Genomic DNA, 16,033 nt, shown 5'->3' on the forward strand with positions numbered 1-16,033 from the left:
TTTACCTTACATCATTCACACTATTATTATCACAGCTAATGCTGTATATCTAGTTCATAATTATGTTAAGTTACAATTTTAAAGTTTTAAAAATGTAGTTAGTGTTAAATAAATGTTTATCCCGTTCAGCCCGCGATCTAAAGTGTGTTTTGGCCCCCACTCCTGTTTTAGATGAACAACTTTTCAACCATCTTTCCACATAAATGCCTTACATTTTTCATGTAAATTAAACTGTATTTATTTATTTATTGTATTAGAAGTACGGTTGAAGCCCCAGGAAGAGTGTTTGTGTTCATGCTTTATTTAGGATACTTTCGGTTCATGTTTATGACATTGCTCAAAGCTAATGTTTGTGTTAAAACATGTATAACTTTTCCTCTGGCCTGGAATTAACTGTATTCTGCTGACTGAAATCCATTCATTTGTGTGTTCAAATAATAATAAAGTCCGACTTGTTTTTGTCTCATTTATTCATCCCTGAGAGTTGTTCACAGAACACGGCGAGTCAAGACCTCAGCTAATGAGCTTCTGTTTCCTCTCTGTCACCCCACTGAACCCAGAAGGTTCTTGTAGCTCTACAGAGAAACTGAGCTCTGAAAAGACCCCTCCCCCCATTATTGACTTGGGGAAAAAAAATGTTTCTAAAAAGCATCAAGGAATGTCTCAAAGTGCAACCCGACCCAGCTTCCATGAGGTCTTAGTGTCAGAAAACGGGTTCCTCATGGAGGTGAGTTAGTCCAGCTGCTGACCTAACAGTGACAAGTGCAGTTACAAAAATACATGTTTATATAGATTTGAGAGGGAAAAGGCATGTAAACAGAAGCCTCCACAGGTGTTAGCTGCTCTGGTGTTGACCAAAGGTGGAATCAGCCTTCCTGACCAAAGTCCTCGGTGAACTGCTTCAGCTTTTCCAGGTCCTGCTCGTTGACCGTGGGCTTGGTGTTGCCCACTGAGCGAAGCATGTCCGTCTGTGTGAGAAAATCCAGAAATCACAATTAACCTCCATCACCCCTCCAGTAACACTGTTAAAAGGAAAAACCTGCTCAAATGAAACCTGAAACTCATGACAAATGTGATCGCTGTCGCACCGAACCCGGTTCTCTATCACATGACAACATTAAATGAGTTTTAGAAATCAATCTTTAATTTTTATCTCCAGCTTTAAAAATCCACATTAGCTGCATTTTCATTAACTCAGAAATTTTGCAAATTGGATTTTCTTACTGGAAACACCACAATTTTGAAAAAAATGACATTTATGAAAAAAACAAGTTTTGCCCCTCAGAGGAGATGGTTTTTGGAGAGTATTGAAATGGAAATTTTTCCAAAACTGCAATGGAAACTCCTTTTTCAAATGAAATGTGCTTCTGCTCTGAGCGTTACAGAGGGCGCCACCAGAGATCCAACAGATCCTAAGTTGTGTATTATGCAGAATCGTACAGCTCCTCTGTAAAATCAACAACCAAGATTTCCTCTACGCTTCATCTGTAGCTGCAGCTTGCAGCCTAAATAAGACGCAGAAGTCTCTTCTGATGATGAATGTGAGTGCCGTGACAGAAACCTAAAGGGATCTTCTTGTGCTTTAAAACAAAGGGTCCAGCTGCTCACTAGTTAGAATGGTTATTAATGGTTATTATAAAAAACACTTGTTCTCATTCATCGCCGTGTTTTTAATAACTTATCGCGTGAGTTGGTTTGTGTTTTATCACATAATTATGATTTAATGGAAAGTCTCATTGAGAAATTGTGCTTTTTCAAAATTCCTAGAATTTTGATAAAGTGGAAATGTGAAGTGAAAACACAGCTATTGAACAATCTGTGATTGTGGTTATTTTTGGAGTAACACCACCAGAACTCTATTTAAATTCATCAGGAAAATCTTTCACTGCTTTTCCAGCTCTCTTGACCAGGCGGATCGACAAACTCCCACCTACATTTAAACACGGGTGAAGGACCTTTTGCAATGTTTGTCTCTTGAAAAAATTCGATACTCAATTCATGGTTCTGATCTCAGATTTTATAACGCCTGGAAAACCGTTCTCAATCTGATCAGAAACAAAGACTTACAGTCTTGTTACCCAGTATAAAATAGAAAAGACCTGAATGACCCTGGGTTCCCACGGTTAGCGTTACGGCTCCGATGCGAGCGCTGCAGTCTTAAAAAAGTGAGAGGAAATCCCACGTCCGGCCTCTGCGGTCCGGCCTCTGCGGTCCGGCCTCTGCGGCCGCCCTCTGCGGCGCTGTGAATCCATTTTGTTGGGTTCAAATTTTGGCCGGACACCGCATCAGATAAGGGGGTTTTACTGTACTTCCTGTAGAAATGGCGAGTTATCGTGTGAACCTACGTGAGTTCAGAGTTTTGTGAGGGCGGCAGCAGATCCTGTGACTACAGACATCCAGTAGCCAATAGGAGCCATCTGCTGTTGCTAGACTGCTCCTGAGCTGCAACGCTAGCCTTGTGAGCTTAGACTCACTGTGTTTACCATCAACTGAGTCCATACTGACCATGGACACAACCGGCTCCAGAAGTTTGTCTCCGGGAACCTCCATCCATGTCATCTCGATGGCGTCGGGATCGCCGGGTGAGCACGGCGTCAGCAGGTCGTCCACCACAACCCCAGGATGGTTCCACGTGGAGCCCTGCACCTGAGGGGAGGTCAAAGAGGTAAAGGCTGCTGTTCACACCAGGAGCAGCAGAAACAGCTACTGATGAGGATGTGAATCTTTTGAATCTGTCAATCAGCCGCCACGTGCTCTGACTGGATCTGTAGCCATTTTTCAGGTGGACAGGTGAGTTGAGCTCTGGTTTCCGTGGTCTCACCTTCTTGAAGTGAGTGGCGGACTGAACCCTCCTGACAGGCTGCATCAGGGCGTCCCGCACTATGATGCTGATATCTGCTCCGGAGTAGCCGTCCGTCTTCTTTCCCAGGGTGACAAAGTCTGCTTCTGTCAGGTTGTTGGGGGTGGAGCCCAGGTGAAGTCTGAACATGGAGGAGCGAGCGTGCTCCTCTGGCAGAGGAATGTAGATTCGCTTTTCAAACCTAAAGGAAACTGGGTTTTAGTCAGAAAGCCTCTCATGGAGTTTCCATCTGCTTCCATTGTAGCAGAGAGATGATAAGAGGCTCCTCCTAGAAAGAACTGACCTTCTGCGGATGGCGGAATCCAGCGTCCATGGTATATTAGTCGCTCCCAGGACGAGGATTCCTTCGTTATCATTTCCAACACCTGAGAAAAGGCCAGACCCGGACCGGTTGAGTGAATGATCACAGCTTCAAATGCTTCATGGTTTCTTCTGGCACTGAAAACCTGATACTTTTGCTGTCAGGGAGGCGGCCTAAAGACCGCCGGCAACACTAATCATCATCAGACTTTAGAGGAAAAGGTCTTTGCTAGCGTCCTCTCACCCTGCATCTGAACGAGGAACTCGGTCTTGATTCTGCGGGCTGCTTCACTTTCATTCTCGCTCCTGGAGCCGCACAGAGAGTCGATCTCGTCAATGAAAATGATCGACGGCCGGTGTTCTCTGGCTAAAGCAAAAAGGTTCTTCACCAGCCTGCACAGAAATGTAAGTGGAGAGATATGGATCGTGCAGATGTTTCCAGCTTTTTCCTCACAAAGAGAACTCAAAGCTCACTTTTCACTTTCTCCCAGCCACTTGGACACCAGGTCAGAGGAGGACACTGAAAAGAAGGTGGAGTTGTTCGCTTCCGTCGCCACTGCTTTGGCTAAGTAGGATTTTCCCGTTCCAGGAGGGCCAAAGAGAAGGATCCCCCGCCACGGGGTTCGTTTTCCTGCACAGACGGAAACAGCTTTCTCCTAAACCCCCGTCAAAGCGGTGTCTGGAACGCAGGTGAGCGTGGTGTGAGGGTACCTGTGAACAGGTGAGGGAATTTGATGGGCAGGATCACTGCCTCTTTCAGGGCTTCTTTGGCTCCCTCCAGTCCGGCTACATCGTTCCACTTGATGTTGGGCTTTTCCATAACGATGGCACCTGTAGGACACCACAGACCCATGAGCAACACAGAACACCTGTACAGGTGAGCCGCCTGCCACAGTTCCCCTCACCTGAAAGCTGGTTTTTGAATTTCTTCTTCTCTTGGTCTTCACCTTCATCACTCTCACTCCTGAGATCACAAAAACATATTTTAATCTATGATTTATTAGCAACATTAAAGAGCAATGCCTGAACCCTTTAGAGCAGGAGAGTCAAACTCAATCACACAGGGGGCCAAAATCCAAAACACACCTTAGGCCGCGGGACAAACAGGATAAACATTTATTGAACTCTCTAAAACTACATTTTTTAAAATTTAAAACTTTCACTTTTTAACACAATTATGAATAAAAACAGACAGGAATATTATTCCAGAATAAATCAATTTAAACCTTAAATAACTTTCAATATTTTACTCTCCATATAAATATATTCTTGCAAAATTATACAAGTTAGTTTTATCTAGTTGATTTACTAGAATAATATTCCTGCCTTTTAATTATTCATAATTATGTTAAAAAATTATGGTTTTAAAGTCATAAAAAATTGGCATTTTGCTAGCTTTTTGGACTATTTTGGCATAACTAAGATTTTTTAGGCTATTTTGAAGTTTCAGCGGTTTCAGCTATCAATTTCAGCATCTTCAGCGGCCATATTCATCTTACAACATTCACACTAGTATTATCACAGGTAATGCTATGTATCTAGCTCATAATTATGTTAAAAAGTTATGGTTTTAAAGTTTTAAAAATGTAGTTTTAGAGTGTTCAATAAATGTTTATCCTGTTCGGCCCAAGACCTACGGTGTGTTTTGGATTTTGGCCCCCTGTGCGATTGAGTTTGACACTCCTGATCTAAATAAAAACCAAATGATGGGTCCATGAATGTTTAATCGAGCATCACTTTATGTAGGATTAAACCTTTTTGATCCAAGCATTTCTGGGTGACTCTCACCCTTTGTCCCCCGCCTCTTTCACAGGTTTGGCCGTGTCCTGGCTCTCCTTCTTCCTCAGGTATTCCTTCAGCTGCTCGGCTCTGTCCAGGTAATCCGCACACTTGGCCCTGATGCTCTGCTTTGCTCGATCCCCCTGAGTCTCATCTGCAGGAACAACACCATCAAGCTCTCAACCGTATGACACAAATGCAGACCAGATCCCACAGATGCCATCGGCGGTGCTCACATTTGACCACATGAAGGAAATACTGCACAGTGTGCTGATAACAGCGGAGAGCCTCCTCGTAGTTTTTGGCTTTGTCCTCCTCTGCAGCCTTGCTGGCCAGATCTATGGCTTTCTGAGGACAAATACGAAGACACCTGAATGAAGGAGAAACACCTCAAGGTTCTAACACAAGCCCACGTCCCTCAGACTACAGAAACCACAGAAGGACATGACAGTTAAATCAAAGCAGACTGACGGGCTGTCAGCTGAAGTGTTGCTGTAACTCATACCTCTGAAGGGACACTTTCATCAGAGAAACGATGTTCTGAGAGGACAGGCTCAGGATGAACCTGTCCTCAGAGGACTGCAGGTGTCCCCTGCCAGAACTGGTGAGAGTAAAGGTTTTTGTAGCAGAGGGCCAAATGAAGAACTCCACATTAGACTGGGGGCCAAAGTTGATAAAAAAAAAATCAAAAAAAAAAAAATCGATAGAAAGAAAAATACTGTTTTTAATAACTTCAATGACCAAGAGTTATTTGTACAGTTAAAAGAGCAGAAGAACAAAAAGAGCAAGATTTGAAACATTGTTTTAACTAGGGCTGCCACGATTAGTCGACAAATCAACGACTAATCGACTATTAAAATAGTTGACGACTAATTTAATAGTTGATTAGTCGTTACTTTTTATTATACGGAGTTGGAGTGTGGGCTGCACGGTGGTGCAGTGGTTAGCGCTCTCGCCTCACAGCGAGAAGGCCCCGGTTCGACTCCCGGCTGGGACCTTTCTGTGTGGAGTTTGCATGTTCTCCCCGTGCATGCGTGGGTTTTCACCGGGGACTCCGGCTTCCTCCCACCGTCCAAAAACATGCTTCTTAGGTTCATTGGTGACTCTAAATTGCCCCTAGGTGTGAATGTGAGAGTGAATGGGTGTGTGATTGAGGCCCTGGGACGGACTGGAGACCTGTCCAGGGTGAACCCCGCCTTCGCCCTTCAGTAGCCGGGATAGGCTCCGGCACCCCGCGACCCCGAAATTGAAGAAGCGGACAAGAAGATGGATGGATGGATGAGTTGGAGTGTAGTAAAGTTCAAATATATAAAGGCATTCTGCTAGCTTTATGGACTATTTTGACATTTATTAGATTTGTTTAGGCCATTTTGGAGTTTAGCCAATATTTCAGCTACATGTTCGCTATTTTGGTTAATTTAGGATTTTTTTAGGCTAATTTGGCATTTAACTAATATTTTAGCAGGCTATCAGCTTCAGCATCTTCCGCTAGCAGCTATAGTGTTTTTAGCTATCTATTTCAGCATCTTCAGCAGCCAAATTCAGCTTCCAGCATTCACACTAGCATTATCACGGGAAATGCTATATATCTAGTTTTTAGTTAGTTTAAAGCTAATGAAGGTTAAGATGTGTGCTTTACATCCAGTTTGCGTAAGACCCGATTAGTCGACTAATCGGAAAAAATAATCGGTGATTAGTCGATTGGTAAAATAATCGTTTGTGGCAACACTAGTTTTAACTGAGAAATATAATCTATTTTTGTCAACATCAGACCCGTGGGATGTCCATTTCAGACTATATTGTAAGCAAAAACTATTTACAACAAATAATCTCCCTCAGTTGCTGTTGGAAGTTACTGGTCGGCTCTTCTACTCGTCTAGTAGGCCTAATCCAGGGGTCAGCAACCTTTACCAGTGAAAGAGCCATTCAGGCTCGTTTTCTACTGATCTAAACCTAGAAGGAGCTGTATTGTCTTACTTTAGCCTTTAAGACATTTGGGTTTGCATTCAGGGCCTTTTGTTTTTAATAATAAATATGAATGAGGTCTATTTTTTGGCACGAACAAAAGCAAAAATATAAAAAGCACCTCTCAAAATGTGATTTGTTTATAACCAATGTTGTTCAGCATAAGATAATTTGTGCTTTTAACTCATAAAAGATCAAACTTTTTACCCAAGTTTTGTTTTGCATATAAAATCTGTTCATTCTGGAGGTAGAGTTGATCAAACAAGACGTCAATGTAAAAACCTACAGAGTTTATCATCTATGTGAACCTCAGACATTGTAGTTGTTGGAGCTTGTTGCTGCACTCCTCACCAGTAAATTTGTCATAGTTTTTATGATTTGTTACATAGTGACTGTTTATATTGAATTCTTTGAGCATTGCATTAAGCTGCTAGAAATCAGACATGACTTTATCCAGCCCAGGAGATACCACAAAGTAACAACACGTTTTTCCCTTAAAGCAGGGGCCCCCAAACTACGGCCCGCGGGCCATATCTGGCCCGGCCCCCAAACACTTTCAGAGACCCATGATTATATTATTTTCATTCTGCCCAGATAATCGAGACCCTCATAGAACATGACATTTTAATCCATGCTTCTACAGTCTGTACCTCTTTCTGAACCCCCAAATTCCTGTCAAACAGAACAGAATACAGAGTTCTCCCTCCACGTTGCAGTTCACCTGGTCTCAGTGCGATCATGCTGCTGCTTTTTTAAACAGTGCACCCTGTTCTGTGTCCTGATTGGCTGAAGACCTCGTCAATGAAACGCGCAGCTCTTCAGTCCCACATAAATCTGTGATTGCGATCAGATCTTTGTTTTCAGTCTATAATCTTGGATTTAAAAATGTCCATGTCTGAAAAGTGTAAAGTGTGTAGTGAGGAGTTTAACATCTGTAATCTTAATTTGTAGGTTTCATCGTCACAAGTTATTTTTACAACGTAGCTCCTGCAATAAACGAGGAAAAAGAGTTTCACTTTCTGTTTGTTTCCCCATCAGTTCAGGACAGCAGCTGCTCATTGTATTTATCAAGTAGTCACAAAAACTCCCTTTGGCACGCGGGCCGCCCTTTGGCACGTGGGCTGCACTTTGGCACGCGGGCCGCCCTTTGAGAACTCCTGGTCTAAGAGAACTCTTGGCTTGTCCAAATATTTTGGTCAATAATTATTGTCTGTAGGTATGCTTTCACAACTCCAGATCCCTTTTCACATTTGTTATCCTACATGTTATCCCAAACAAAGCTCCGCCTTTTGTGTCTGCCTGCTGTGGTTAAAACTACAACCAACCCACCGAATCATCATCACCCAGCTCTTCTTCAGGCTTTTACAGACTGAATGGTTTTTTTGGGGGGTTGTTTTTTTTTTAATTTAACACTTCACGACCTACAACATACAAACACAAGTAAAGTATAACACAATCTTTTCGCAAGGGGGCAAATACAAAAAATAAATGTAATGGGCACTAATAGTTGAAAATGAATAAAAGGGAGGAAAAACAACTGTAAAGAAATAAAATAATAAACATGAGGAGATTTCTTTGGAGATCACATCTGAAATTTTCCAGTCTTTCATATGTCTAAGAGATATAAAGTACAATACAAATGCATTTAGAAAACAAGAAACGCGGGTTTGTAACCTCTGCGTTTACAGCAGTGAATGTGTGAATATGTTCCAAGTAGTATAATTCTTTTCATGAGATTTGACAAGAATACATCTATGGTTTCCATAAATACTAAGACATCTGAAATACTAAATAAAAAAAATCATCAATGAATGTTCTAAGGAAGCCTGATTGTAATCTTAGTATATTTTTTGTTTGGAAAGTATTGCTGATAAATGTATTATTACATTTGAAATCTAAAAAAATCACATCCACAAATCCGTAGCATTGGGATTGAAGCCGTCACATTCTGGGAGTGTAAAATAATATTTTAATTAGCTGGATCAGAGCAACAGGAATTACACCACAAACACTTTTGAACTCTTTCAGACACGAAAAGTTGAATTTACCCTCAAAAGCGGGTAAGGTCAAAAGATTACCGTCACTATCCATAAGATCCTTAACAAAAACAATGTTTTTGTTGAACCAGTCTTGATTAAATATTGATTTACACTGTTCGGACATGTACGACCCCGGAACACCTGCGCACAGGTGTGGACGGGAACTCGGAAGTGCTTGAACGTTTGACCAAAACGGTGCGATTATAAAATCAGCTGTCTGATTCTCTGTAATCCTCAAAAGAACCGGAAGAGTTTTCATCCTTTAACGACCACACGAAGACTGCGCTTACGGCTGTTCTTCTGTCTCGGTTCAACTAAACCGACTCGTTTCTGCGACACGTTGAGTAATCAGGTAGGAAGTTTGACAAACTCACCTGTAAGTTACCGGCCGCCATCCCAGGTGATGCTGTCGGGAAACGGGGAGGTTTTGTTCCAGAGAGGCTCACACTCGAGTCCCGTCGCTGCTTTTTCTGCGACTGGAACCGTCAACAGACGTTAGATTAAAGAAGTGTGAACTCCAAACATCCTGCTCCGTTTCTTCCGCATCCAGAGCTCGATTTCCGCGCTGATCACGTGACCCGGCGAAGCTGTCAATCATCTTCAGACCCGAACCTCTGTGATGTCTTCATCATCATCATCCCCTTCTCCTCTGAGCATTGACCACAAACACACACTTGACTGTTTTATTCAGATCAATAATGTGTAACTCGTGCTGAAACAGACCGGAAGCGACAGCACGTTCACATCAGCTGTTTACATGCGGCTGTATTTCAGCTAAACTGATCTCTTTTGCTGTGATTCTTCTGCAGGTCTTCCTCAGCGTGGACACCAGGAGTCATCAGCTCCCCTCATTCACACTCTTCTGGCTTAAGAGCATCAGGATGCGATGGTTCTTTGTAAGGTCTGCAGGTAGTTTGTTGTTCTGCATGATAAACAGGAGGAAAAGCTTGAAGAAACCCAGGCAGCTCCACCCACCTGAGGGCAGCGTGACCGCTCACCTTGTCAGGTAGTGCTGGGTCTGCGCCGGCCCCCAGCAGCAGCTGAACGCTGGAAACATTTCCCCCCATCACAGCAGCATGCAGAGCAGTGGAGCCATTCTGAAGACAAACAGAGACAGAGGTCGGCTGGAGGTTCTGCCAGGATGGACTGCACTCAGAACGCCACCTTTTACCTTCAGAAGGCCGAGAGACGGAGAAAACTTCAGGAGTTCCTCCATCACGCCGTTGTGTCCTTTTAAAGCTGCTTTGAATAAAGCTGTTGACCCATCCTTGAGGGACAAAGACAAGTTCACATTTCACAGCTGCTGCAAGCTGAGACTAAATGGAGATTCCATAAACCAGGGTGTCAAAGTCAGTCACACAGGAGGCCAAAATCCAAATCACACCTTAGGTCCAACAGGATAAACATTTATAGAGCACTCTAGAACGACATTTTTATAACTTTCAAACTGTAACCTTGTAACATTATTATGAACTAGATATACAGCATTACCTGCGATAATGCTAGTGTGAATGTTGTAAGATGAATTTGGCTGCTGAAAATGCTGAAATTGATAGCTAAAAACGCTGAAGCTGATAGCCAGCTAAAATATTAGCTAAATCCCAAATTAGCATAAAATCAAAAAAAAAAAAAACTTAGGTTAGCCAGAACAGCTAACATGTAGTTGAAATATTAGCTAAACTCCATAATAGTCTAAAAAATATTTGTAAATGCCAAAATAGTCCAAAAAAGCTAGCAGAATGCCAATTTTTAAAACTTTAAATCTGTAACTTTTTAACTCTAATTATGAATAATAAAAAGGCAGAATTATTATTATAGAATAAATCAATTTATACCTTAAAAACTTCTGATATTTTACTCTCCAAAAAAATATATATTTTATCAAAATTATACAAGTTAGAAATAAACACAAGATCACATCAGACCATTAATAACAATAAAATAAAATGATCTGGAGGGCCGGATCCGGCCCCCGGGCCTTGATTTTGAGACATGCCATAAATAAATCGTTTTTTTCTACATATGTGTCGATATAAACATCAACACATTTGTCCATTTGTCCAATTAACAGAATTCTTTTACTTTGGGTTCTCTAGCTTCCCCAAACGCACCTGTCCTTCAGCATCCTGATCTGCTCCCCGTGACAGCAGCACCTTGACAACCTCGCTGTGGCCCATCTGAGCGGCTATCCACAGAGGTGTGGTGTCATCCTGGAGGAGGCATGGGCAGAAAACCAGAACAACCCCAGGCTGTCAGTCTGTTCTCCAGGAGCCAATTCCTGCTGCTCACATCACTTCTTTCTTTTAAGAAACAAACGATTGCACTGTTGTGATCTTATTACGCTTCTGTGAACTACACTTTCAACTAAAACCAGCAGTGGAGTGATAATCATCAAAAGCTCTGTTCAACTAGAAGCCACAAACCTTGTAAACAAAAGGTGACTAGTTCTACTTTAAACACAGAGAACCGATTTTGTGTTCCTGTGAGAGTAATGTCTGACCAATAAAAGAAATCTGAATCGGACATAACAAAGCCCCGCATGAATTATTCCAATGACTTCCTGTCTTTTCATAGCCTTTGCTGTTGAGAAAGGACATAATGATGTAGTCAGTTCCATCAAATGCTGTCAGATTGTCCCTGAATATGATTAGAAACGTGGAGCAACACAGCTAATGCAAAACACCAGCAAGAACGAAATGTGAGACCCTGATGTGGACAGCTGCAGGGCTTCACCTCTCGAGGCTGGTTAACCTTGGCCCCACATGATAGAAGATGACGAATGACGGTCACGTGACCCCCCTGGGCAGCGAGGAAGAGGGGCGTGGCTCCATCCTGGAAAATCAGTCACAGCTGTAAGGAAACCTTCAAACTGAAGAAACGTACTACTTTTAGCCTCTCTAAAACAAACAATCATTTTCTTCCAATAAGCTTGTCCAAGACGGAACAACAAGCACTGATGCTGACTCAGCGGTCTGCAGAGAGCTGAGAGGCTGGATTCTAAATATCACGTTTGTGACTGACGAAGACTGTTAACCTGAAGGGATGCTGACACTGAGAGGACTAACAGCAGGCTCTCACATTCAGCTTGTCGTGCACATTGGCTCCATTCCTCAACAGCAAGTCCAGGACTTGAGGGTGTCCACACTGACAGGCCACAGTGAGAGCGGTGCCGCCGTCCTGTCACAGGACGGGAGACACAAACGTTCAGAGAGAACACAGAGGTCAGAGGAAGACGCCGTGAGCTTCATGACAGGCTGCTGCCTCCACACATTCAAAAGAAGATAGCATCACAGCGCTCCACAACACACCCAGCATTTCAAAGGCTGTGATCGGCGTCACTGCCGCATACCTTTGTCTGGAATTCAGTGGAGGCACCGAATTCTAACAGGAGCTTTACCACATCATGATGGCCCTGCTGGGAGGAGAAGAACAAAGCAGTAGAACCTGTCTGGGAAGGACGATAAAAAAGGAGAAATACGTCTGTGACTGCAACCCTTCTGTTCAGCACAACCTTTGATGGCTCTGACACACACGACGGAATGAGACAGCTTTCAGAAGACTTCACACACACAATGCTCTGAGAGACTCTTCAATAGCCACAACAACATTACAAAACTCTCCCCAAGAAGTGACGGACGGGCCTGCTTTGGTTCTGGACGGTTTCAGATGTTCACACATCTAAATAAAGCAGAAAGTAGTTGATGAAATGACGTCACCTCTCTCTGATAGTTGATGTCTGCTCCCTGCATGATCAGCTCTTTGACACAGTCATAATGGCCGCTGTGAGACGCCACCATGAGGGCTGTTGTCCCAGCCTGGAAAAACACTCACATGAAGCCATTCGCTTAAAACGGGAACCACAAATGTAGAGCTGAGACGTTGAGCCTTCATGGTTTCCAGTGAAGCATGAAGCTCTACACATCTGACTTGATGGGACAACAGCAAAACATGCTTACTGCTGTTGAAAAATGCAACGACAACGAAAGAAGAAAACATGCACTGTACCAGAAAATAGCAAGCCTTTAAAATCTGACATCTGATTTTTCTATGAAGTGATCAGATTGGAAATGTCTAAAGAAAGAAGCTACAACTATTATAGACAAGTCAAAAAGATTGGTCACAGAACTAAAAAAATGAGCAAAGTCTCACAAGAAGTGAAGCTAAATAAACTACAGGGGAAACATTTGATATGAAAGAGTCAAAAAGCATGAAAAACATTAAAATGTTAAAACTAAACATGAAGGTGCTAAAAAGATGCAAACTAAACTAAATGGCAGAAAAGAGAAGAAATTTGAGAATCAACAAGGATGATAATCAGGAAAATAAACAAAAAATGAGAATCAAAGACATGCAAGCAGGTAGAAAAAAATCTGAACAAGAATATACACAAAAATCAAGGCCCGGGGGCCGGATCCGGCCCTCCATATCATCATTCTATTTTATTGTTATTAATGGGGAAATGTCATCTTGTGTTTTTATGGAGAGTAAAATATTCAAAGTTATTTAAGGTTTAAGTTAATTTATTCTGGAATAATATTCCTACCTTTTTATTATTCATAATTATGTTTAAAAGTTACAGTTTTAAAGTTTTAAAATTGGCACCCTGCTAGCGTTTTGGACTATTTTGGAATTTACAAAGATTTTTAGGCTATTTTGGAGTTAGCTACACGCTAGCTGTTTGGGCTATTTAAGGGTTTTCTTTTTACATTTTTAGGCTGTTTTTGGTGTCAGGCTAATATTTACACACTAGCCATTTTTTCTGGCTAATTTAGGCTGTTCTCTTTTTTTGTGTGTGTGGCTATTTTCATGTTTAGCTATTTTTTCAGCTAAATGTTGACTGTTTTTGCCCACCAATGTTTTTTATTTTACATTTTTGAGCTAATTTGGCATTAAGCTAAAATTTTAGCTGGGTATTAGCTTCAGAGCTTTTGGCTATTAACTTCAGCTTTTTCAGCTATCAATTTCAGCATCTTTAGCTATCAGCACTAGCATTTTCAGCAGCTGAATTCAGCTTACTGCATTCACACTAGCATTATCACAGGTAATGCTATAAATCTATAATTATGTCAAAAAGTTATGGTTTTAAAGTTTTCAAAATGTAGTTTTAGTGTTTTTTATAAATATTTATCCTTTCTGGCCCGTGACCTAAGGTGTGTTTTGGATTTGGGCCCCTTGTGCTCCAGTCTTTATGACCTTTAAATTTATTGTAACTTTTAATCATTAACATGATCATTCCAGCTGATTCTGAAGGAGAAAGCGGCTTGTCGAGCCAGTTTTCTCCTTCAGAATCAGCTGGAATGACTGAGTTAATGGTTGAAAAGTTTTAGTATGTTAAAGATGTAGTGTTTAAGCGTCCCCAGCAGTGCCTCGCGTGTTAAAGGGTTAATGCATGCAGCTGAGCAGCCGGGACATGCAGCATCATACGCTGTCTCTGCAGTCTGCATCCACTCTGCCGCTGTTGAGCAGCAGCTGAAGCAGAGCCAGGTTTCCTCCCTTTGCCGCCCAGAACACAGCATTGGCCAGCGGGGTTTCCTTCTGGAGGGTCAACAAACACAAAACACATTCCCGTTGGCGTTACGCGTGCTGACAGCAGCAGTGGACGGTGCAGGTGTCTGTTCAACAGTAATTGTGCGCTTAACAGTCAGTGTTGAAATACTAATCTTCATTATTTGACACAACGATGACAGACCTATCAACCAATCAGCTCCCCGTGTGAGGCTGCGTCACCTGCAGATTCTGACTTTGATGGAGGAAAAGTTCATGTCCTGCCGGAGCCATTAGCACGTGATCAAATGACTGAATGACTGAAGCTGTCCTGTTTGAGGATGCAGTGCGCGCGCGGTTTACCTTGAACGACATGCTGTTAGAGCTCAGCCGTGACTCATGGCTCTCCTTCCCGCGCAGCCGCTCATTAGAGGCGCTGCTGAGCGCCAGACGCCTGTTTTTGCCGCACAGTCTTTGGGTGGATCCGGGCCGCTCACCGCCATCAGACAGACGGGCAGTCAGCTGAGCTCAGACCGCCGCGAGCCCGCGGAGCTCCGCCCATGGCCACCAGGGGGCGCCCGAGAGCGCGGCCACAGTCCACAAAGAGGTTGATGAAAGGAGAAGCTTCAGTCCTGAACATAGACTGTATATAAAAGAACTGGACAGAGCAAGCCCCCCTACTTCCGTGTTCCATATAGGAAGTACCACTGGGTTGCAAAAAGGCCAAAGTCCCATTGACTTACATTGAGAAACAGACAGTTATTTCTCAGTCATTTTATATGTCAGAATAATCATTCTTCCTCTGCTGCTTTCTGATTAACTTCTTTTTTCTAATCCTACTTTTTTTAAAGATTTTTTTTCATTATCACCAGTTACTAGAGTTATAAATTGACCAATCAGATGGCTCAATAACCGTTTGTGGGTCTGACGTCGACCGTCTGGGGGGTTTGATTGACAGATGACGGGTAGCCAATGGGAGCAGACTTCATCAATGGGTCCGTGAAGACCTTTTAACACCTATTTTACAATTCAACAATGTACCAACCATTGTCCTACTGTTGTTTTCCTCAATGGAATGTACCGATGCAGCAGTTTGAAACAACAAGAGGAGCATGCTGTCGACATTTTTAGATGAGGATTTACTCTGTAGAAATAGATTTCACTCTGAGGTTATGTGCTTTGGACTTTTTTGTTTGTTTAACGTTCATTTTTCTTTATTTCACTGTTTTGACTGTAGCTTATAAATTATTCGTTGCATATATGCGCATAAAATCACCAACCAAAGTTTCATCTTCGTCACTTTTCCAGCTTCAGCCTGAATTAGACTCAGCCGTCTGAGGAGCGCCAGAGAAACATTAAAGGACCTGATGGTATTTTCAAACAGAAAAAAGATCCAGCTGTTCACTTGTTAGGATGGTTATTTATTTTAAATACTGATGAACGCGCTTCTCACGTGCATCTGATCAGACCGTAACGTGGCCGCATGTAAAGAGACGAGCTGCGGCGCGCGCGAGGGAGGCACGCGCCGGTCTGCAGCAGCGTCACCCAAATGCTCCTTTTATCTCGACAAAAAGGAATAAATGTAAGTAAATCCCAAAGGACCGCT

The 16,033-nt window shown here is 42.6% G+C and overlaps 2 protein-coding genes and 1 long non-coding RNA gene across 9 annotated transcripts; 1 reads left to right on the forward strand and 2 right to left on the reverse strand.

The window, feature by feature from the left end:
* Positions 1-452: 452 nt before the first annotated feature.
* On the reverse strand, positions 453-9,485 carry LOC112136919 (vacuolar protein sorting-associated protein 4B). The gene is made up of 11 exons (XM_024258926.2): positions 9,318-9,485; positions 5,176-5,287; positions 4,949-5,093; positions 4,066-4,124; positions 3,872-3,991; positions 3,635-3,791; positions 3,405-3,553; positions 3,144-3,225; positions 2,822-3,041; positions 2,506-2,646; positions 453-968 (listed from the first exon to the last, which is right to left on the reverse strand). The coding sequence occupies exons 1-11, from the start codon at positions 9,336-9,338 to the stop codon at positions 867-869; spliced, it is 1,308 nt and encodes a 435-aa protein (XP_024114694.1). The 5' UTR covers positions 9,339-9,485; the 3' UTR covers positions 453-866.
* Positions 9,072-11,170, forward strand: LOC118598712. Its single transcript, XR_004947813.1, has 3 exons — positions 9,072-9,295; positions 9,753-10,292; positions 11,040-11,170. It is a non-coding gene; the product is annotated as an uncharacterized LOC118598712 (long non-coding RNA).
* Positions 9,613-15,039, reverse strand: ankrd29 (ankyrin repeat domain 29). 7 transcript variants are annotated; one of them, XM_036211695.1, is made up of 10 exons: positions 14,791-15,037; positions 14,671-14,708; positions 14,368-14,478; positions 12,660-12,758; positions 12,293-12,391; positions 12,022-12,120; positions 11,677-11,775; positions 11,055-11,153; positions 10,115-10,210; positions 9,613-10,040 (listed from the first exon to the last, which is right to left on the reverse strand). In XM_036211695.1, exons 4-10 carry the CDS (start codon positions 12,738-12,740, stop codon positions 9,792-9,794), a joined length of 822 nt encoding a protein of 273 aa, XP_036067588.1. In that variant the 5' UTR covers positions 12,741-12,758; positions 14,368-14,478; positions 14,671-14,708; positions 14,791-15,037; the 3' UTR covers positions 9,613-9,791. The 7 variants fall into 7 exon arrangements, with proteins under 7 accessions (XP_036067588.1, XP_024114702.1, XP_024114699.1 ...); XM_024258934.2 differs by having other exon boundaries at positions 14,633-14,708; XM_024258931.2 differs by lacking the exon at positions 14,671-14,708 and having other exon boundaries at positions 9,613-9,865; positions 9,942-10,040; positions 14,791-15,032.
* Between the last annotated feature and the right edge of the window lie 994 nt (positions 15,040-16,033).

Source organism: Oryzias melastigma, linkage group LG4 (assembly GCF_002922805.2).
Source record: "Oryzias melastigma strain HK-1 linkage group LG4, ASM292280v2, whole genome shotgun sequence".
In the NCBI taxonomy this organism is placed as follows: domain Eukaryota; kingdom Metazoa; phylum Chordata; class Actinopteri; order Beloniformes; family Adrianichthyidae; genus Oryzias; species Oryzias melastigma.